Source organism: Ambystoma mexicanum, chromosome 1p, assembly GCF_040938575.1.
Source record: "Ambystoma mexicanum isolate Mex_15411 chromosome 1p, UKY_AmexF1_1, whole genome shotgun sequence".
Lineage (NCBI taxonomy): Eukaryota > Metazoa > Chordata > Amphibia > Caudata > Ambystomatidae > Ambystoma > Ambystoma mexicanum.
The window spans coordinates 89,602,062-89,625,102 of NC_090921.1; the positions used below are offsets into that span (position 1 = coordinate 89,602,062).

Here is a 23,041-nt window from a genome sequence, read left to right on the forward strand (position 1 = left end):
TTGCCAGCGATAGCAGGTACGGCAGCACTTGAGGGGCCGTAATCCGTAGGGGGTTGATCTTCTGTGCTCGGCACCAGATAGAGAACCTCTTCCACTTATGACCGTAGCATTTGAGAGTCGAGGACGCCCTGGCCTTTGCAAGAACCTCTCTGCAATCGGCCGGTATATCGTAGCCTCCAAACTCTAGCGCTGCAGGAGCCAAGCCTGCAGGTTCAGCGACACCGGGTTGTGGTGGAAGATGGCGCCTCCTTCTCTGGAGAGAAGGTCCGCGTCCACCGACAGCTTGATGGGAGGGGACGTTGACAAGTCCTGAAGGTCTGGGAACCAGATCTGCCTCGGCCACGCCAGTGCGACGAGGATCATCCTGCACCGGGACCTCTTGAGCTGGTTGATGAGTCGAAGCAGCAACGGCAACGGAGGGAACGCATACAGGTATAGGCCATCCCAGGGGAACGAGAACGCATCGCCCATGCTTCTCGGCTGGGGAAACCTGCTGGCGAACCTCTTGCACTTCGAGTTCGTCGCTGTTGCGAACAGGTCGATTTGAGGTTTGCCCCATCGTCGGAAGAGTTGATCCACCTGATCCTGGCGCAGTTCCCACTCGTGACACGCGCGCAGCTCCCTGCTGAGCGAGTCGGCGATGGTGTTTCTGTCTCCTGCCAGGTGGAAGGGAACCAGGAACATCCCCTGGGCGACCGCCCAGTGCCACAGATCCTGTTCCTCCTTGGATAGGGCTGGGGATCTGGTGCCTCTCTGCTTCTGTATATAAAACATGGTCGTGGTGTTATCCGTGAAGATCCGCACCACCTTGCCCTTGAGCGACGGGAGGAACGATTTGAGAGCCCAGAACACACCTCGGAGTTCCAGGACGTTGATGTGAAGGAGCCTCTCCTCCGGGAGCCAGAGGCCTCTTGCGTGGAGATCTCCGGTGTGGGCGCCCCAGCCTTCCAGGGAGGCGTCCGTCGTCACCGTCTCCTGGTACGCCGGCGTCTGAAAGTCCTTGCCCGCCGTGAGGTGCGCTCGAACACCCCAGCACAGAATCGCCCGCCGGAACACCTCGTTGAGGGGGACCCTGTCTTCGAAGGTGCCCGTCGCCTGCATCCAACGGGCGTCGAGAAATTCTTGAAGAGGGCGCATCCGTAGTCTGCAGAGGCGCACCAGGTAGATGCAAGAGCACATCATCCCCAGGAGGGACTTGATGGACCTCACCCTGGCCACGTCCGTGGCTAGCAGGCGCTGCACTTAGAATGGTCTTCGTCCGTTCTTCCGACGGTGCCGCCAGGCGCCTCACTGTATCGAGCTTCGCTCGCTCCGAGAAACAGGGCCACCTGCGACGGCACCAGGTGGGACTTTGGGTAATTTATGGCAAATCCCAGGTCTGAGAGTAGCTGGACGGTCCTCGCAGTGTGTTCGACGGCGAGTTCCCTCGTCCTTGAGCGGATGAGCCAGTCGTCCAGGTAGGGGTAGAAGTGAATCCCCTGCAGGCGCAGCCACAGGTGCTAGGCACTTGGTAAAGACCCTGGGGGCCGACTTCAATCCGAACGGCAGTACTCTGAATTGGTAGTGGCGTCCTTGGACGACGAACCTGAGGAACTTTCGGTGACTTTTGAGGATGGGAACGTGGAAGTATGCATCCTCCAGGTCCAACGACGATAGAAAGTCGCCTTCCTCCAGCTGTCCCAGCACGTGCTGGAGGGTGACCATCCTGAACTTTTGTGACCTGATGTATTTGTTCAAACGACGAAGGTCCAGGATGGGGCGCCAGCTGCCCGTCTTCTTCCTGACGGGGAAGTACCTTGAGTACACCCCGGAGCCTCTTCGGGACAAGCTCGATGGCGCCTTTCCTGAGCATCGCCCGTACTTCCAACAGCAGTTGCGGGACGCGATTTTCCTTCCTGGCCACAGGTGGAACGTGAGGGCACTTCTTCAGGAATTCGATAGTGTCCTCTTGCCAGGGTATCCAGCACCCAACGGTCGGTGGAGATGGACTTCCACACGCCGACGAACTTCGTCAGCCGGCCTCCCACCGGGGTGCTTCGGTGGGGGCCCGAGGCCACGGCCGGTTCAGTCCTGCTTGGAGGTGGTGGCCTTGCCGCCCTGGCCACCTTGCCGACGGCGGCGAGGCGCTCCCTGCTTGCCGTGACCCCTGTAGGCCTCCTGAGACGAGGAGCGTGCCGCCTGGCGGTAGGACGACGAGCCACCGCTGGATCCCTTGGAGCCACCCTGTCTGCCTCCGGAGCTCCGAAAGGGCCGTCGTTGCTGAAGGGCTCCTAGGGCACGGGCCGTCTCCGTGTCCGTCTTTATGGCTTGGAGGGATTCGTCCACCGCCTTCCCGAACAAGTTGCTGCCGTCGAACGGCATGTCCAACACCCTGGTCTGGACGTCCTGACGGAAGTCGGTCGCCCGGAGCCAACCCCGTCGTCGTAGGCAAACACCGTTGCCCAGCTGGCGGAACCCGGTATCGGCAATATCGGTTGCCACCGTTATGGCGTGGTCCGACGCCACCTCGCCTTCTTGAAGAATTTCCAGGGCCTTGGACCTCTTGTCGTCCGGTAGGAAGTCCAATATGGGGGCCAGCTTAAACCAGAGCTCCCTGTCGTAACGGGCCACAATCGCCAGGGCGTTGGCCGCTTTGATCGTCGTCGCCGCTGAAATGACCCGCCGCCCCATGGCGTCCAACTTCTTTCCCTCGCCGTCCGGCGGGGAATTCAACGTCGAGGCTCCTGACCCCGCCGCTTTCTTCTTCGCCGCCGAGACGACCGAGTCTGGCGTTGGCTGGGCCCTGAGGCACAGGGGAGCGGTTTCAGGGACCCGGTACTTCTTCTCGTACCAGTCCCGTTTGGCTGGTGCCGTGGAGGGGTTCTTGAGAACCGACAGGCCCTCCTCCCAGATGTCATCGATTAGAGGCACCGCAATGACAGTTTTCCTCTTGGCCTCCCGGCGCTGATAGAGGAAACCTTCCTTTTTCTGCTCTTCTGGGCAGAGCTGGAACAATTCGGACGCCCTGGCGATCATGGCGTGGAATGGGCCAATCTCGTCGGGCGGCGAGGCCCGTGCGACGGGAGACCCGTTCCGTCGTCGTCGCCCTCAGAACCCGTCGTCGAGCCCATCGCACCATTATCTCCCGAATCGTGGGAGGATGAGGAGGGAACTGTAGGCCTTACGGGGGCGAGTGGAGGAGAGGGTTGGGTCCTCCGTCGTTTGTTCTGAGGACTTCCCGACAGGCCAGGTTGCGGGTCCTCCGGCCTGGGCCGTGGTAATCTCGTCCTTATCTCAGAGCATAAGCACTGGATCGCAGACAAAATGGCCGCCGAGCTATCCCGAGGCCTAGGTTCCGGCTGCGCCGGAAGGGAAGGCTGCTCTTCCTTGCCATCGTCGTCTTCCTCGGTTATCTCCCGAGGATCTTCCTTACGGGATCGAACCTTCTCGAATTGGACTTCGAGATTCCTCACGGCCTCGGTCAGTTCCTCCTCCGAGGCTGACTCCGAGCTCGAGGAGGCTACCATGCCTCCCCTCGCTTCTTCCATCATGGTGGCCATGACGATGGGCTGAAAAGAGGATTCCCTCCTTGGCGGCAGGGAAACTCTAGTCCCGGAGGCAGTCTCCGCTGGCGGGGTCTCTGCCGGCTTGGCCAGAGTCGCCGCGAACGCCTCGATAGAGGCCTTTGCCTGCTGGGTAGGGGCCTTCACCACCTTAGGTGCGTCCCGGGCCTTCTCCTTTGGGGGAGGGGCGACGCCTCGCTCCCCCTCTTCCGAGATCGGATGGGGCTTCACCCGAAGCTTACCCGGGGTCTCGGACTTCCTCTTCCCCGAACCGGAGCGCTGGCTCGTGGTTGACGGTGCCGCGGAAGGCGTACCCTGCCTGGCGACCGAAGAGCCCGACCTTTCGGCGCTCCTGGAGCCAGCGGACTCGCGGCGCTTGGCCTGGTGTTGGGCCCCCGTTGCCGGGGCGCCCACACAGGACTTAGAAGCCCGCTCGGACCCTTTCTTCTTCTTCTCACCCGTTGAGCCCTTCTCCAACCAGCTGGCGAGACGGGATCGACGGTCCCTCATGGTCCGCTCCGACAAGTTCTTGCAGAACTGGCAGTCCTTCTCTACATGAGTCTTGTCCCCATGAAGACAGTAGAGACATCGCGAATGTTCGTCCTCCTTAAACACATTCTGCAGCCCGCATCCAGGGCAGCTGCGAAACAGCTTGGGTCCGGGTGACGAACTCGCGTCCTGGGCCATCTCGAAGTAGGCCGCGAATCTTCTGGAATCCTCCAAGAAGTTGATTCGACGAAATCTTCATCCTTGAGGGGCGTAGGAAAATCCTGCAACGGGTAGCCGTTAATGGGAGTAGAAACGGTGGAGCTTGAGGCTCGATTAACCGAAAAAAAATGTGAAAATTCACCTGGAAAAGCGCGAAACACGCAGTAAAAGCTCGAGAGCTAAGCACGAGGATTCCCAACACTTGAACCTGCTGTAAAAATCTGAAGATGGCTGCCAGAGGCGGGGCTTAGGGAGAGGGCAGTCATTGGCTGTGGTCAGTATGACGCAGAGATCAGTGATTGGTTACTACTACAAAAGACAGATCAGAAACGAAACTGATACTGATTTTTCTTTACCGAGGATTCCCAGCCTGACGACGGGGAATATTCATGAACATGTGAATCCACGCCAGACCCCATGCTGGAGAAGTGTGTTATTTTATGGGACTACTGGCATCTATTATCTCAGCCATAATGAAAATGCCTTCATACTCTGGCAAAACACTGGCATATATTGTGGACAAAGGCATCACGAAAACGTACTTGAAAATGCTTCGGTGAACGTTTGATGACCTGGCATATCTTGGGTTTCTTCATGTTTTAGCCTACACAACAGATTGGAGCTCCCTTGCTATGCGCAGTCGCTCATACGCATTACTGCACAATATTTACTCCCTCCAGTGAAGGAATTCCCCAGCAGTCGCTGGGGTTTGTTGAGGATTTATAGGGAAACTTTATAATCCATGCCATATTCCACTTGGAGAGAGAAAGGAGGAGGGAGAGAAGCAGAGGGGGCAAGAGAAGAGAAGAAAGAAAGAGGCCCTTGCCAATCAAATAGATTTTAGTGGCAGTAATGCTTCCTGCTGTCAAATACATAGACCAGCACGCGACAGTAAAAACATGTATAGACTACTTAGCCAATAGTGAAGGCTTATGAAAAAAGAATGGAAGAATAATGGACTGGTTTAAATGAAAAACACACGTACAAGTCGGAAGGGTGCATTCCTGGAGTTGAAAAGCAGAACGTCCAGTGAACAAATGATGACTAACTCTTGGAGTTGAATGAATGGAGAGGTGCCAACGAGCGCACTGAAGTATGAACTCTAAATCAGCCACATGACCTTCCTTAACAAAACCCCAAACTCCCAAAAGGTAACCATGCATCACTGGAGGGAAAGCGCTCCTCTCGTGCCTCTCAAGAAGGTCACACACAGCGAGACGAGGTATAATGGCCAAAGGATGGAAGATCACGGAGGAACACGCCAAGTTCACGCATGAGCCCTCCGGATCATTAACACATCGGGGAAACCTTCCCTGCTAACATAAGGTCATCAGGGCAGTTTGAATTGTTCACCCTCATCAAGATGTTGCTCTTCTGGTTTTCTTTTATATACATCTTGGCCCTGCCGAGGAGAAAATTCACAATATGGAAACCAAAAGGGCTTCTGCCATAACTCTACTTGTCAAACGACACTCGCTCCATGATTGCTTACCTATTTGATTAAACGTTCTCTGTAAGTTAAATGATTACCCCATTTCAAAAGGTGAGGCCTCGACCCCCTATGAAAAAAAAATCCCTTTGTAGGGAAAGCCTTAGAACCCTGTGCAGCAGCTCCTCGGTTTGTTGTGGGACTAGCAGTCCAGCTTCTGACCGGAAGCAGTACCGAGTCGGACGGGCATGGTGCCATTGAAGGCTAGAGGTGTCCTCTTTCTCAAAAACGCAACCTTTTTTAAAAACAGAGGGACTTGAGTCTCTTCTGATTCTTCCTCAAAAGCACTTCTTCCAGAATGGCTCTTCCCTCCCTCTTTGCTCGTTTTCTCTTCCAGCCTGGACTCCTCTATAAAGTCTCTTGGTTTTAGTCCTCATTTAAACTTTAATACCAATTTCTCTTTTCTCCTGGCCCTGTTTTCTTCAGTTATGCCTTCACTGGAAGAGAACATCTCTTCTGCCTTCCTGGGAGGTCTGTACTGTCGCTCAGGCGCTTGTGTAATCTCACCTGTTTGGCAGTAGTTTCTCCAGTTTCTACATGCCGGACCAAGGAATCAAACCCAAGTGTTTTTTCTTTATTATTTATTTATAAAGCGCTGAAAACACCTGCATCAGAGCGCTATAACAAAACATAACTTACAACATAGAAATAACATACAATAAACAATCAAATAGAACACAGTAAGTAAAATTCGTCGAAATTCATCTCAGTGTAATCATGGATGGTCCGCTATGAGTTTTAGGCTCGACGAACCCTTAGGCAAATACTTGCAGATACTAAGGAAAATTGGCAGGTTGCTGGCTGCACTTTCCTGAGAGCACCCACTCCTCAATCTCCAGCCTGCGTAAGATTTTCAAGTCTCAACATCTAACCACTCCCGGTCCAGTTCTGTGACGGAACAGCCAAAACTTTATTCCTAAGTGCCTCTCTCGGTTCTTTCCCACATGGCTTCTCTAAGTTAGTAATAAGACAATTCTTCCCATCCATGGCATGGATGAGACAGTACGGCTTTTCACAGGCTGGCCCACATAAATTGGGCTTCCTTACATCCATCTCAGCTGCTTCCACAGGAGGAACAAAAGGCCCAACCATTGAAAGAGAGCCATTAACAAGGCCCATGTCATCAGATGTTAACTGTATGTTTTGTGAGGACCAGCCCCTTTCCCCAGGTGAAAAGCGACCTAGTCGCGTCTATTCAATGGGCCTGGAGGTCGATGTATCGTTAAAGGGATTAAATGGTCAGTTGGGCATATCTTATCCATCTTGATCACATGATAATTCCCTACGCAGTAATCTAAGGAGTCCATCCAGGTACAAAAATCATCAGAACTATCGCACAAGTTCAGATCTTTAATTATGTTGGCCTTTACCAGCAGCCATTGTTCAGGTGGGGTCTGCGTCTGTAAGTCAATATCCAAGTCAGGCAGCACCACAACTGCAGAGAGGACTTGTGGCTCAGCAATAATCTCTGGTCCCTCGGCATCCATCTCTGGTCCCTCGGCATCCATCTCTGGTCCCTCGGCATCCATCTCTGGTCCCTCGGCATCCATCTCTGGTCCCTCGGCATCCATCTCTGGTCCCTCGGCATCAATCTCTGGTCCCACTGTATCAGAGCGCTGCAATGGACGGGGAAAGCACATACGTATCCATTGAGTTTTTATTTATTTTTTTAGAAAATTGTCAAAATAAACAACCACAGCTGTATTTCGATTAACCAGATTACCAGCCAGCTCATTCCCTCCGTTATTCGAGGCAGCAGCATCACCGACATCAGGGGGGCATGATCGTCCTGAGTCTGAAACCTTTGCCTCTTGCGTAAGCTTAATGCCTGGGTCTCGGCAAGACGGTCTCCCTTCAGAGTCAAAGAAGCGGCCCTGGGAGTAACCGCAGGACTTTCCACCAGCCAGCCCCCATTGCCAAATGGGGAAGTGGCCGTATGAGTGATAATGGAGGATATATTCACCAGAACCGTTTGTGGGGGGATTTTGGGGGGGTTATGGGAGGGGAGTCGCAGTACATTTATCATGCATACCGTTCGCTTTTCCGGCATACCTTTTTTGTGTTTTTGCTTCCCCTGGGCATACTTTATTAGAAGACAAAGAGATCAAGAAAAGGACACTCTGTTACTCACAGAAGGGACGTCTGAGCGGCACAGTAATCTCCAAGGGGTTTCAAACAGCTGATCAACATCAGTCTGGGGCAGGACCCCTCCTCAAGTCCCCACGCTCAGTCCCCCAGGTCCCCAGATGCGACTGGCACACAGCAGCTGCCGGCACAGCCTCTGCCATTACCGCTGTGCTCACCAACAGAACAGAGGAAAGGACCCAACAATCGGCATGGAAGACATCAAGCTGCACTGCTGCCTACAGCAACAGCCGCCTCCGACGCGCCGAGCAGTGTCTGGATCCTGCCCACCAGTCGATGTTGCCAAATGTAGCTTTGTTCCCTAGGTTAGCGTGCTGCCCTTGACCCATTCATGGGTCTACCAGCTCCATCTTTGGCTCCTTTAAAGGAAGTTTTACGTTCAGCAGCCCATTTGATTCCTGGCACTGAGCACATTGTCCACGTTATAATGTATCTTGACGGTATTCCCATTCACTTGGGACAACTTGGCAAGATCTGCGGCATCATCTGCAGGGCAGTGGTATCGAGATAGCCGGCTAACTTGGCTACCAAACTATACCTCTCTGGACAGTCGAGGTGCACCCACAGCTTGGATTTTTTAAGACCAACTATTGCTTATTGAAAACGAACGTTTCTGTCCCGAGGACTTGTCTGATGCTGCGCCTCGTGGACAGAATGCTTTGCCCGCATCTACTCCTTTGCTCCCCACTTACTTGGCTTTTCATTAAGCCCTCAAAACCCATTCGGCCTTCCTTTGCTGCTCCTGGAGATTTATAACTTCGCAGGCGGTCTTTTTTGTATGTGTATCACGGTTTACCTTTCTATTCTATTATTTTTGATTGCATGTTCTTGTTCGATTCGTTTTGTTCTACAGTGTCCTACCTACCAGTCAGGACGCACTTCATATCTTCAATAAATAAATAAATAACAGTTAGCCTAACATCTTCGAGAAATGTTATGCATCAGCAATCCGCATGTGTGAGCCAAGAGGGCATATGCGTGATCCCCCACCCATAGTAACACAACTCAATGAAGTCAAGTTCCAGGATGGATGCCCAGCTAGCATCTCGCCACAAAGCCTCTTGCAACCAGCATGCTGGACGCGGAGGGTATGCGGTCACCACCTGCGGATTCCTCTTCTGCCGGATAACCCGTTCTCAACAAATTGCCAAGCGCAATATAGTAAGAGCTAGTTAAATGCCACCAGAAGGCTGGTACTCTGTATCAAAATTGGGGTTTACCCAAATACAGTGCAGGACTCATCTCAGAGGTCAAAGTGTAAGAAAAGAAATAGTGGAGCCAAGCTCCCTACTGGCCTACCCCCTGCTCCCCAAAGCCCATCGCCATGCCCCCTTTCACGCACAATGCAAGCCCCCAAACACATGCGCCTGCGGTATAAAGGAAGCGTTCAGTGCACTGCACTAAAAGTGCACGTTTCAACTTCTTCCTACACTTATTTTCACCCGAAACCATTCCGGAACGGTATCTTTTTAAAATAAAGGTATAGGAACAGTAAAACTTCATTAAAAAAAAGTAGAGGAGCACCGCTCCCAAACGCTCCCGCCCACTTCGACCATGGTCTTCACCGAATACAGCCCAACAAACCCACGGGCCATCAACTGGCCTGCACAGCAACACAGGGGCGGCAAAAGCGCGGTCTGTTTTCTAGATCTGGCATTTGCTCGCAGAGGCAGGAAGTGGAGCGCAGCGCAGCGAGGAACTGCAGGTGAGGAGGGGCTGGAGTTAGGAGGCCGATGTGCGGATGTGTTTGGAAGCATGCAGTGCACTGTAGTGCGGGAGTGCGCTCAGGCGGCATCAAGCGGGCTAGGGCCGCTAGGCCTTGGACAAGGCATGGGGACAAGGTCCCCCAATTAAGCGCATAAACAGGGAGGAGAGCGGGGACGGGCGGTGGGAGGAAGCGAGGAGAGAGATGTGGTGAGCGGGATTTGATAGGTGGCATATTCGGGGAGGAGCTGTGATTAGACAGAATCAAACAGTACCCAAAATTGTTTGTAAAGCGAACAGTCTTTTTCTCTTGTTGTCCAGTTTGAGGAGTCCCAACAAAATCGATAATATTTGGATGCCTGCGGAGGGGGGGAAATGGGTGGCACGATTGAGCGCAGAGAACATGAGTTAAACTCTATAGCACTTACCATGGGAGCACGGCAGGACTCTCAGCTTGTCGCCTTCCTCGTACTCATCCAAGCAGATGGCACACACATCATATTCATCACCTGAGGAGACAAGACACAGGTGGCCCTGGGTTAACATCAGCGGGGATGCGTACTTTATATGGCAGTGAGAGGATCCCACGAGCCATCGCTGGAGGTCACTCCACAGGTGCCGCTTCTGTGCTACCCCAGAAGAGCACAGACCATCCAAATACATATTATGATCCATTTCCTAGATATCCTTGGAATGAATGAAACCACAAGTTAATAGAATGCATCAACTAGCTGGATACGCAAAATAGTCTCTGCGCTACACCCGCGCCAGACCAGGCATCTTTCTGCAGGAGCATTATCCTTACAATGCAGGGGCTACATAGGGGAATGTGCCCTTGCGTCTATGGACGAGACACTGTTTCCAGGAAGGCCTCAATTAAACATCCCAACAGCAGGGCGGTGGGCAATGCCTAACTACGACAGAGGCGTCATTTCATTTTTTAAACTAGTTTATTCATTTTACCAACTTACACATATATTGTAAAATACAATCAACTAAAACCCCCCACCCATAAATGATACAATGAAATCAAACGATACTCCCTCCCCCACTCAAATACAATCACAACTCTGGAAGCTAACCTAAGCAATGCGGACAAGAGAATGTTACATGTTATTTGTACCGTGCACCGTCACCCACGGAGTTGGTCCCCAGGCGCTCTGGCGGATCTGTAAACGATAAGGTGGGATGGGCTAGTAAGGTGAAGAGGGAGTAGGATAGTGAGAGGAGTGGTGTTCTGTTGACGGCTTCAACTCTGTATACACCGGGTGCTGAGCTTTGGTGCGAGTATCGGATCGATGTCAGTCCTCGTGTGCTGTTGGTGTTGCATATGTGTTGTTGCGGTGTTGTGAAGTGCGTGCGGGTTGTTGTGCGAGAGACGGTTGTGTGAGATTTTTGAGTAAGATTTTTGAGTATGCAGAAATGCTGAGTTTTTTGTTAGTGGGTTATATGAAGTTTAACATGCTAACATTCAGAACTCTGTCCGAGTGTGGCGCTCGCTAATCCTCTCAATCTCATCAGGGAGCGCGACGGGGTTAATGCATGGCAGGGTTTCGGTTTAGAATGGAGTAAAAGATTTTTTTTAATATATACAATTATATAAAATACAAACCACCCTGAAAAGAGAATATCAAACACATTGTAAAATATACTTTCATGCTATGAAAACTGTACTCATCCCAATATCCATCATATCTTCTCTACCATTAACAGATTAAGCCGGTTCCAAGCTCAGGAAACCACCCCATATTTTATCAAACAGTGAATCTTTTTTCTGCATGGACATCACAACTCTTTCAATGTTACACATTGTGTACATTTCCTCCATCCATAACTCAACGTTGTTTGGAACACGGGCGATTTCCCGTTATGTAGTATCTTTTTTGCAGCCAAAGATCCCTTCAAAATCCATCTTACTTGGCGATTTCTTAGGTCATCTAATTCCGTATCTTCTCCCACAAGTCAAGAGGTGCGCTACCTACAGACCACTGAGCTTTCTCAATGCTCCGCTCACAACGACGGAACACTCTGTGCAGACATCCAACGGCATGAAGAGGCTCAGGCACTTCAAGACCTGCCACGCATGCTTTTGGAATGAAGAAGGAAGTGTGTTTGACACCAGTCCTGACCCCGTTTTGCTCCTTCAATGGGTGCATTTCTTTTAAGAAACAGACCTTTTTCATCGGGAAACCACTTGATCACAGAAGGCATGGTTGTTCAAGGAAGAACAATCACCAAGCCACATTGCTGTCATTGGACAGTGGACTATACATTGCAAACCCTTTGGGGGAAAGGCGCTCTACAGGAAGGACCAAGAACATGAAAAGCAGGCGACTCACTTTCATTAGAAGCTTGTCCAGCTTGCTGGGGTAGTAATGACTTGCACCCAAGGACGTTTTTATGGGAGGGCAAAAGGGGCACTTGCCCAGGGCCCCACCTTGGAGGGGGCCACGCAAGGCTGCCTGATCTAAAGTAAGATTCCTTTGTTCACCAGTATGAAATAGCACACACCAGGATATTGTATTGCATGGTACTGAGGCTCTAAACCTATTGCCTATCTGTTTTGGAACGTACATTTTACCTCGATCAATTCCTCGTGTAATGCTTTCTGTGTTGACTGTGGTATATATAGTTTGTGTGTTCCTTAGCATTGTTCCCTTCCTGTGGGAATTATGTTCATGTGCATTAGCCACATTTGAAATGCATACTGGTAAATTGAGTGCCACAATGGTTCAGAAGTTAGCTCAGTGTGTTAAGCACTCATTGCAGTGATATGTGTTCCTATGCAAGATTAGAATAGCAAATTCCTGTCCCAAACTATGTCCCATTTATAATCTGTCTGGATACAGAGACCTTCCTGGTAGCTTCTAATCTGCATCCACTATCCATGCTATGGTACGTATAGCTTTCTCCTTCCAACCAATTAGTCTGCTCTATCCATGCATGAGCACGTTTGCATTCTGTGAGGCAGCAAATGTGAGATCTCTGTCTATTCTGGATTACATGTACCTTTTACATACAGTCCTGCATTAATACTACAGGCTGCATACCTTCCTGGATTCTATTGATATAAAGTCTCCTGTATCTATGCTAGAACAGAAGTAAACTCTTTGTAGAATGATAAACACGTAGCATTTGAAGGACAACATTATAAGTCTGATTAGCGACTTAAAGGGAGTAAACATCCTCATTTTTAATGCTGTGAGGCAGCATATCAACCTATGGGTTGTGATTGTGGCAGGGAGGGGGGGGGTGGGTCAGATATTCTTGATCACTTAATTCCTTTGGTTTGGTGGAGGGGGGCCCCAAAGAAGTCCGTGCCCAGGGCCCCAAAAGTGCTTAAGATGGCCCTGCTTGCACCTGGAACAGAAACTGTGCGTGCTTATGGGAAGCAGCGATCAACAATGCACATGGAAGCGGGAACGACCACTCTGCCATTTTGAAGAGGGGCAGGCGCTCTTTTTAGTTTTGGCTATTGGGAGGTGCTAGTGCACCACCTACAAGCCAAAACTATTAATTGTAGTCCAGCTATGAGGGAGATGGCATGTGAGGATGGACACAACACGTGTAGGTGTAGTTTGGTTATTTACCCACCCAGTGACTGTCCCTGGCCAAGATAATCTATAGGGTCATTCCAACCCACTTCCTGCCCCTCTCCACTAGCGCGACCATATTTCCAAAATGAAAAACCGGGACGAACAACAACATAAAAGAGGGACTACCCCATTGCAGCCCACCAATTAGCGCCCCTCCCCCAACATGCCCCCACAACCACCATCTCATTTCCAGCACTTCTCCTTTCTATAAACTGGATATGGTCTAATTTGTGCAGTTTTGTCTGTGAATCTTGCCATGTTCATTCAAAACAGGGGTTTGCCCTAATTGATATCACATAGCTTGCTGTCCACTGATTTCTGAGCCAGTCTCTGTGGCACAGTCAGTAAGTGTTGTGACTTGCACCTGAAAGGTTGGGGGTTCGAGCCAATCCTCCAACATCAAAATTCTGAAAGTGTTGTGACAAAACAATTTCAATTTTAATGACCTTAGCCACCCAACCATGCAAACCCCGAATGGGGTTTCTAAAATGAAAAAACTCCCTGGACCCCGATACGGAGGGCGAGTTCCCCGGACTGTCCCGGGCAAACCGGGACGTCTGGTCACCCTACTCTCCACCCAAAACACATCCTCCTGGGATCTCTGAGCTAGGTTTCAAGCTGTACCATTAAACTCGGTGCTGGGCGTGCCTGCAGTGTTTTTTCTAATCAGTATTCGACAGGTTAATGGCTTAATTCGAGTTGTAAACGCATTACTGGTGTAATAAAAATGTCTTAACCAAGTAGGTCTTCTGCAACTTCATTTACAAAAGGTGTCCTTCTCTTTAGTGCTGTTAAAAAAAGCATTGGCAAATCCAACAGTTTTGGCTTGTGTATGTAGGTAGGTATTAGACGGGCATTCGCCAGGCCCTGCTAATATATGTAGAGGTACTGGCGCTATTTTGCAGCTTCGACCAATTATGGCCAGTTCGTAGCACTACTACAGTGGCTGGCCAATGCCCTTTCCATGTCTGCACAACAGTCACAACTGGTGTCATTGCCAATGATTGCGTTTTCACTGCCAGAGTCTTAACAAGGTGCATATTTCATGGGCTCTGGCTTTCCGTAGAGTACATCTGTTTGGGTACATCTGCTGGGATTGGTTGTTCTGGAAAGCTTTGGGGATTGTTCTACAAGGCAGGGGGTGCGGGGCTTGTATGTGGGGGCCTCAAGCTGACGGCAGATCTCTTAGGAGAGCGGGGCTGTGCCTCTTGGGCATATGCTGGCGAGTCCCCGCCGCTCCTTGAATCTGAAGCAGACAGGTCAGGCTAATGAAGCTTGGTCTGCGGCCATTTTCCAAGCCAACATGTTCCACCCCCCCCCCCCCCCCCATCTGCCCCCGGCTCCCTCTCCCCGCGACCTGCAGACGCACACAGCAACCAGGGCGTATATGTCTGTGCGTTTCCTCATCTCTGCCAACGGCAAACGCCAGGATTTCCACAAGCAACGCGTACAAGTGATGCCCACACTGTTACTCTCGTGACGGCAGAGGCTAGAAGGAAGACACCATTCAAGCCGGCCTGCAAATGTGTAGCCACGCGTGTCTAGGGCGCGGGTGTGAAGACCCGCCTCGCCACAGGGGTTCTGGGCAAGGCAATGCCCGCTGCCGGTGCCACCGTCTGCAGGCTGCCTGCACTGCTCAGCTCAGGCTTTCTAGACCCCCACCCCACGCCTGTGTAAGGACCGCTCGGCCCAGCACGAAAGCGTGGCGTGGATTGCGTTCAATATTCCCACATTGGATTCCTGCACAGTCTGCATCCTGCGAGTGCCAGAGGAGTTTAGACTGGGCAGGCGGTGCCCCGAGTGCCCGAGGCCTTCGGGCGTGGCGGCCGGCCGGCGCAATGTACACATTCTACAGCATAGACTGTGCACCCTTGGCGCGATGCTCTCATTTGCCCAGGTAATGCATGTGCATTCATTACAGTCACTGGGCTTCCGTAGCTGCAGGAAGAACACGAAAGAACGCCAGAAACGGAGCAGGGGCAGGCGGGGTCTGCAAGCCTTCTGCCCCCAGGCGTGTCGGGCTCCAGCTACCACTGGCCCCAGCCGGCGTAGAGCCCAGTCCAAAACATGTAGCGAGTTGCGGGTTGCAGAGATTTAGGACACATGTGATGCGATTCTAGGGAGCGCATAGAAAATGGAGGCCCTGTTGCAGTGAAGAAGGGACGTGAGGAATTACGCAGAAACGACAGTATACTGGCATCTATTTCTGTATAGCACAACAACCTATGGGAATGCGCGGACATTCTGCTGGGATGGCTACTGGGCTTCTAACTGTCATGTATGTGTACATGTTTCAGCCACAGTGCTACTATGCCAGCCATTCTCCAGGACTGCTCTACAGTTGTACATAACCCTTGATATTGGTGTGACAACTGCATGACGGCTTGTGTAGGGTAGGTGATACATGTAGAAAATACACATTCCAAAGTTTTGTTTTACTTCAATTCTACTTTGTTAAAACATTATTACAACTGGGCAAGGAAATGGTCAACACAGTTTAGCAGTCGATAGTGCGACCGTGTAAAATGAAGACCTTAGGGCCCAAGTACAGACTCACACATTCACTGGAGCGGTGCCCTCCTAGAATGGAAACAGTGAGAGCAAAGGAATCATTCTTACTGATGTGTAGGCACCTTTCCAGGCCTCCCCCGTATCCAGCATCCACAGATGATCCGCTCATAGTCGTTCACAATCGCAGTCACAGTTTGCACAGCATTCAGGTAATGGAGGACAAGAAGTTCTTTCGAAAAATGATGGGATAAGCAGAAACGAGAAATGATAAAGTCAGCACATCAAATGTTGAGGTTCAAAACCTTGTTGTATGTTTAAAATGCAAATGCAGTTTGTTTGCAAAAGATTATAAAGCTACATGGCAGTTATGTGCAAAGATTAGTACTGCTGAGTCAGCGTGCGCGCGTGCGTGTGTGTCCGTCCGAGAATACAAAATACAACAAGAGAAAAGTCTTGGTCCTGTCGATAACCCTCCGTAATTGCACGTGTGTGTGTACTCCTAGAGTCAGACTAAGAAATCTACTGATTTGCAGCAGCCAGGAAACATGCAAGACCTGAAGGTGCCGGAGGTGGGACTGGCGAGCACGATCTGTTGTAACCACCCAGGCCTGATCTGCAGTGGTCTGCTCACCAGTGGTCTGCTCACCAGTGGTCTGCTCACCGGCACATCTATATGTAAACACCCAGGCCTGATCTGCAGTGGTCTGCTCACCAGTGGTCTGCTCACCAGTGGTCTGCTCACCAGTGGTCTGCTCACCGGCACATCTATATGTAACCACCCAGGCCTGATCTGCAGTGGTCTGCTCACCAGTGGTCTGCTCACCGGCAGATCTATATGTAACCACCCAGGCCTGATCTGCAGTGGTCTGCTCACCAGTGGTCTGCTCACCGGCAGATCTATATGCAACCACCCAGGCCTGATCTGCAGTGGTCTGCTCACCGGCAGATCTATATGTAACCACCCAGGCCTGATCTGCAGTGGTCTGCTCACCGGCAGATCTATATGTAACCACCCAGGCCTGATCTGCAGTGGTCTGCTCACCGGCAGATCTATATGTAACCACCCAGGCCTGATCTGCAGTGGTCTGCTCACCAGTGGTCTGCTCACCGGCAGATCTATATGCAACCACCCAGGCCTGATCTGCAGTGGTCTGCTCACCGGCAGATCTATATGTGACCACCCAGGCCTGATCTGCAGTGGTCTGCTCACCAGTGGTCTGCTCACCGGCAGATCTATATGTAACCACCCAGGCCTGATCTGCAGTGGTCTGCTCACCAGTGGTCTGCTCACCGGCAGATCTATATGTAACCACCCAGGCCTGATCTGCAGTGGTCTGCTCACCAGTGGTCTGCTCACCGGCAGATCTATATGTAACCACCCAGGCCTGATCTGCAGTGGTCTGCTCACCAGTGGTCTGCTCACCGGCACATCTATATGCAACCACCCAGGCCTGATCTGCAGTGGTCTGCTCACCAGTGGTCTGCTCACCGGCAGATCTATATGCAACCACCCAGGCCTGATCTGCAGTGGTCTGCTCACCGGCAGATCTATATGTAACCACCCAGGCCTGATCTGCAGTGGTCTGCTCACCGGCACATCTATATGTAACCACCCAGGCCTGATCTGCAGTGGTCTGCTCACCGGCACATCTATATGTAACCACCCAGGCCTGATCTGCAGTGGTCTGCTCACCGGCACATCTATATGTAACCACCCAGGCCTGATCTGCAGTGGTCTGCTCACCAGTGGTCTGCTCACCGGCAGATCTATATGTAACCACCCAGGCCTGATCTGCAGTGGTCTGCTCACCAGTGGTCTGCTCACCGGAACATCTATATGCAACCACCCAGGCCTGATCTGCAGTGGTCTGCTCACCGGCAGATCTATATGTAACCACCCAGGCCTGATCTGCAGTGGTCTGCTCACCGGCAGATCTATATGTAACCACCCAGGCCTGATCTGCAGTGGTCTACTCACCGGCAGATCTATATGTAACCACCCAGGCCTGATCTGCAGTGGTCTGCTCACCGGAAAATCTATAGGTAGCCACCCAGGCCTCATCTGCAGTGGTCTGCTCACCGGCAGATCTATATGTAACCACCCAGGCCTGATCTGCAGTGGTCTGCTCACCGGAACATCTATATGTAACCACCCAGGCCTGATCTGCAGTGGTCTGCTCACCGGCAGATCTATATGTAACCACCCAGGCCTGATCTGCAGTGGTCTGCTCACCGGCAGATCTATATGTAACCACCCAGGCCTGATCTGCAGTGGTCTACTCACCGGCAGATCTATATGTAACCACCCAGGCCTGATCTGCAGTGGTCTGCTCACCGGCACATCTATATGTAACCACCCAGGCCTGATCTGCAGTGGTCTGCTCACCGGCAAATCTATAGGTAGCCACCCAGGCCTGATCTGCAGTGGTCTGCTCACCGGAACATCTATATGTAACCACCCAGGCCTGATCTGCAGTGGTCTGCTCACCGGCAAATCTATAGGTAGCCACCCAGGCCTGATCTGCAGTGGTCTGCTCACCGGCAGATCTATATGTAACCACCCAGGCCTGATCTGCAGTGGTCTGCTCACCGGCAGATCTATATGTAACCACCCAGGCCTGATCTGCAGTGGTCTGCTCACCGGCAGATCTATATGTAACCACCCAGGCCTGATCTGCAGTGGTCTGCTCACCGGCAGATCTATATGTAACCACCCAGGCCTGATCTGCAGTGGTCTGCTCACCGGCAAATCTATAGGTAGCCACCCAGGCCTGATCTGCAGTGGTATACTCACCGGCACATCTATGTAACCACCTGCATCAGATATGCAGTTAATGTCTCTACTCACCGGAAAATCTATATGTAACCACACCGGGCCAGATGTGCAGTTAATGTCTACTCACTGGCAAATCTATATGCAACTACCCGGGGCCAGATCTGAACTTAATCTCTAATGTCTCTACTTACCAGCAAATCTATATGTAACCATATGGGCCAGATCTGCAGTTAATGTCTCTACTCACCAGCAACCACCTGGGCCAGATCTGCAGTGAATGTTTCTACTTACTGGCAAATCTATATGTAACCACCCAGGCCCGATCTGCAGTTAATGTTTCTACTTACTGGCAAATCTATATGTAACCACCTGGGCCCGATCTGCAGGGAATGTTTCTACTTACTGGCAAATCTATATGTAACCACATACCTGCAATTGTGTCCCAGTGCCTGCTTTTGAAAGCAAAAGGAAATAACCCTCGCAATAAAGGCTGCTGCAAGCACGTGCATTTTTAAGCAATCGGCATTATACTGCAGGTAGGGCACAGCCAATCAGGGGGTCCAGAATGTGGGCCTCACCCACCGGTGTGCCGCCTGGTTATGAGCCAGCTGCTGTTCCCTGCAACTCCACTTTGCCCTTCATCTTGCCGCATGCCTGCCCTACCTGGGACTTTCTGCCACAGCTCCTGGTCCATGAGTTGCATGATACAATGTACACGCTGACACCATAGACACTATTCATGGACGTGTGCCTGCCTCAGAAGACCGGCTGTATGGGATCTTATTGCAGACGCACCTTTTTTGGTTCAGCCAACGGAGCCACCCAAACTCACTTGCGGCACCCAGTTCCTCAATGCCCGTCATCTTCCCAAAGTAGTGAGCTGAGCAGATCCACATATAGTGTGTGTATGTGAAGTGTGACTGGTGTCGTCACATTGTGCACCACTCCTAGTGCCTAGCCACTTGGCCATCCCTTTTCTGACCAATTCCGGTTATCCCTAGACCGCCTCAATTCGGTTTGACTGCGTGCCTCCGCCCCAAAGTCCACGCCTCTTGAATGTTTAGGGTTACCGTTAGGGAGGCCCTTCTCCCACCCGAGAATGGGGTGCTGTCTGCCACAGCTCTTAGGGGGCCTTCTGAAGGAGACGGTTCGTCTTGCGCACCTTCGGGGTGGCATGGGCGCCTCTTTCTTCCATCGCCATGTGCCTAGCGGTGTGCCATTTCTTCTTTTGGAGCCCGTATTGGAATGCCTTCTACAGTAGCAGCCTCCCTCCCACCCATCCGATAAGTCCTGTCTGTTGGCTTAGCTGATCACGCTTCTTTCTCTTGGATGCCCCCTTTGACTGCTAGCTTTGCATCTAGTCTTACCTCTTACAATATCCCTCCTGCTACGAAAACTGCCTTGTCCGACACTCTTACGCCCGCTCTGGCAATGTGGCACCCTCGAGAATTCTGTCCCAATGGGTGGGCATGTTCTTTTTGCCTAGAACAGCGTTTTCAAGTTGTTCTATATTGTTGTGTTACATATCTTACTCTAGTCCCCATGGGCACGAATGCTTTTTCTTGTTGTATGTTGTACTTTGTTCTTAATGCAATAATTACATGTGATCTTCTGGGGGAAGGATTTACGGTGCCATCTTCTGGGGGAAGGATTTACGGTGCCATCTTCTGTGGGAGGGATTTACGGTGCCATCTTCTGTGGGAGGGATTTACAGTGCTATCTTCTGTGGGAGGGATTTACGGTGCCATCTTCTGGCGGAGGGATTTACGGTGCCATCATCTGGGAGAGGGATTCACGGTCCTATCTCCTGTGGGAGGGATTTACGGTGCTATCTTCTGGGGGAGATATTTACGGTGCTATCTTCTGGGGGGAGATATTTACGGTGCTATCTTCTGGGGGGAGATATTTACGGTGCTATTTTCTGTGAGAAGGATTTACGGTGCCATCTTCTGGGGGAGGGATTTACGGTGCCCTCTTCTGGGGGAGGGAGTTACGGTGCCCTCTTCTGGGGGAGGGAGTTACGGTGCCCTCTTCTGGGGGAGGGAGTTACGGTGCTATCTTCTGTGAGAAGGATTTACGGTGCCATCTTCTGGGGGAGGGAGTTACGGTGCCATCTTCTGGGGGAGGGAGTTACGGTGCCATCTTCTGGGGGAGGGAGTTACGGTGCCATCTTCTGGGGGAGGGAGTTACGGTGCCATCTTCTGGGGGAGGGAGTTACGGTGCCATCTTCTGGGGGAGGGAGTTACGGTGCCATCTTCTGGGGGAGGGAGTTACGGTGCCATCTTCTGGGGGAGTGAGTTACGGTGCCATCTTCTGGGGGAGGGAGTTACGGTGCCATCTTCTGGGGGAGTGAGTTACGGTGCCATCTTCTGGGGGAGGGAGTTACGGTGCCATCTTCTGGGGGAGGGAGTTACGGTGCCATCTTCTGGGGGAGGGAGTTACAGTGCCCTCTTCTGGGGGAGGGAGTTACGGTGCCCTCTTCTGGGGGAGGGAGTTACGGTGCCCTCTTCTGGGGGAGGGAGTTACGGTGCCATCTTCTGGGGGAGGGAGTTACGGTGTCATCTTCTGGGGGAGGGATTTACGGTTTCTTGGTATATCTTGGAAAACATCCCAGCCACCCTCTCTCAAACCGTCTTCTAGAACATGAAGGCACAAGATGCTGCCTTTGGGGTCACCCTTTGCACTGCAATGATTCTTTAATCGCCCGCTTCCACTTCTGAAACCAGTGGGGTTCCTACAACAGTGAGGGCCAAAAGATCTGACCTGGATCAAGTGAAAAAGCAATGCAACTTCATCACTGTGCCCTGAAAGCCCATGCTGGCAATCTACCCTGGCTGTCATCTAGCTTTAGAAAATGTGATGCCACTCAATCAACTTGAGTGGCACGAAAGAGCGGGCCAGATTTAAGATTGGCTGCTGGTGAATGTTTGCCAGCTCGACTAGTTCATGTCAACAACTCAGAAGCCTACTTTACATCTCCCATGTGGTATCAATCTCCAGAGCCTTAATCAGGAAGTAAACCTTTGTCACAGATTGACATCTCGGCAGTGCTCTGTGACAGCGATGTTGTCATGTTTGATGCACTTTGCTTATTGCGAAGACTTTCCCATTGGAAATATCAGAATTCCCTGAAGGAGCCCTCTTCTACGGGGGTGGGGGGAGCTCATTGTAAGTCTTTCATTTTGCCCCTGCATCTTCAGAGTTAACCCAGTGTGTGAATATGCCCACTCTGAAGTATATGGTGAAAACAAGGACACAGTTCTGGCAAAATCCCAAAATACTGTAATCTAGTTAAATGGGATACGATACATCATTTCAAGCGTGCAGGCAGATCCAGTGGAAAGAGTGCCAAAGAATGGACTCTTTCCAGTGGCGGCACACACCACATGCCATGGGGCCGAGCACTCATCTGTACTGGCTATACTGGCCAGCAACAGAAGGCAGAAAGATGTGCTGTATTGGAAAGGAGGTGGGCCATTTAAACCTCTCCATCTTTTTCAGATCCGCCACAGCACCAAGAGACAATGGAGATGGCCATGAGGCGCAGTTTAAACCCCACCCGGTTTAATGACTGCCCCACTAGAGGCTCATAACAAGTAAAATCACAATAGGTGCAGAAACCACAGAAATTCTGGTACATGGCCATTCCCAAAGTGTCTCTAATCACAACAGCACACACACACACCCAACTGGGCACACACTGCAAATCTATATGCAAATGCTGTCCAGGCTGGCTATAAACAAACGCTCTGTTTACAAGGTAGTTTCAAAGCGGGTAAACCAGCTACGTCGCCTGCACGTCACAGATGCTAATCCAACTAAGATAGCTCAGTGTATCAATGCACCAGCTGCAGAGATCCGTATGCAAGCTCTGTGGATTGGGTGCTTCCTGCAGACATCCGAGTTGCATGCAGGGCACTGCTTGAAATCCCAGTAAGAGCTCCATGTGGGGAGTGCATCGTGCAGAGAGTCACTATTTGTATCCTGGCTGGGAAGGAACCGCTTTTCACCTTTCTGAGGTTGAAGACAATACTCTTGATACACAAAGGTGGAAGAATTATTTTATTTCATTATGGCATTTTGTAAGGCATAAACACTCAGGAGTACTGCTTCAAAATGCCAGGGAGAGAGACATTGCACGGTACAAAGCAAGACAGGGAAGGGTTATACATAAACCCCCAAGCCTCTGCTGCGGGGGGCTACATCGGGTGTACTACAAGGAGGCACAATAAGCAACATACGCGTGAATGCGCATTCAGGTAAAGCCTCGCCTCATGGTGCGGGGGGCTACATCGGGTGTACAAGGAGGCATAAGCAACATACGCGTGAATGCGCATTCAGGTAAAGCCTCGCCTCATGGTGCGGGGGGCTACATCGGGTGTACAAGGAGGCATAATAAGCAACATACGCGTGAATGCGCATTCAGGTAAAGCCTCGCCTCATGGAGCGGGGGGCTACATCGGGTGTACAAGGAGGCATAATAAGCAACATACGCGTGAATGCGCATTCAGGTAAAGCCTCGCCTCATGGAGCGGGGGGCTACATCGGGTGTACAAGGAGGCACAATAAG

General features: G+C 51.5%; 1 protein-coding gene across 1 annotated transcript in view; it reads right to left on the reverse strand.

Moving 5' to 3' along the window:
- The window catches only part of RNF167 (ring finger protein 167), a 548,009-nt gene that overhangs the window by 26,041 nt on the left and 498,927 nt on the right, over positions 1–23,041 (reverse strand). Inside the window, exon 9 of the mRNA XM_069643794.1 lies at positions 10,017–10,097. Coding sequence (XP_069499895.1) covers positions 10,017–10,097 — 81 coding nt within the window. The remainder of the gene's footprint in view (positions 1–10,016; positions 10,098–23,041) is intronic.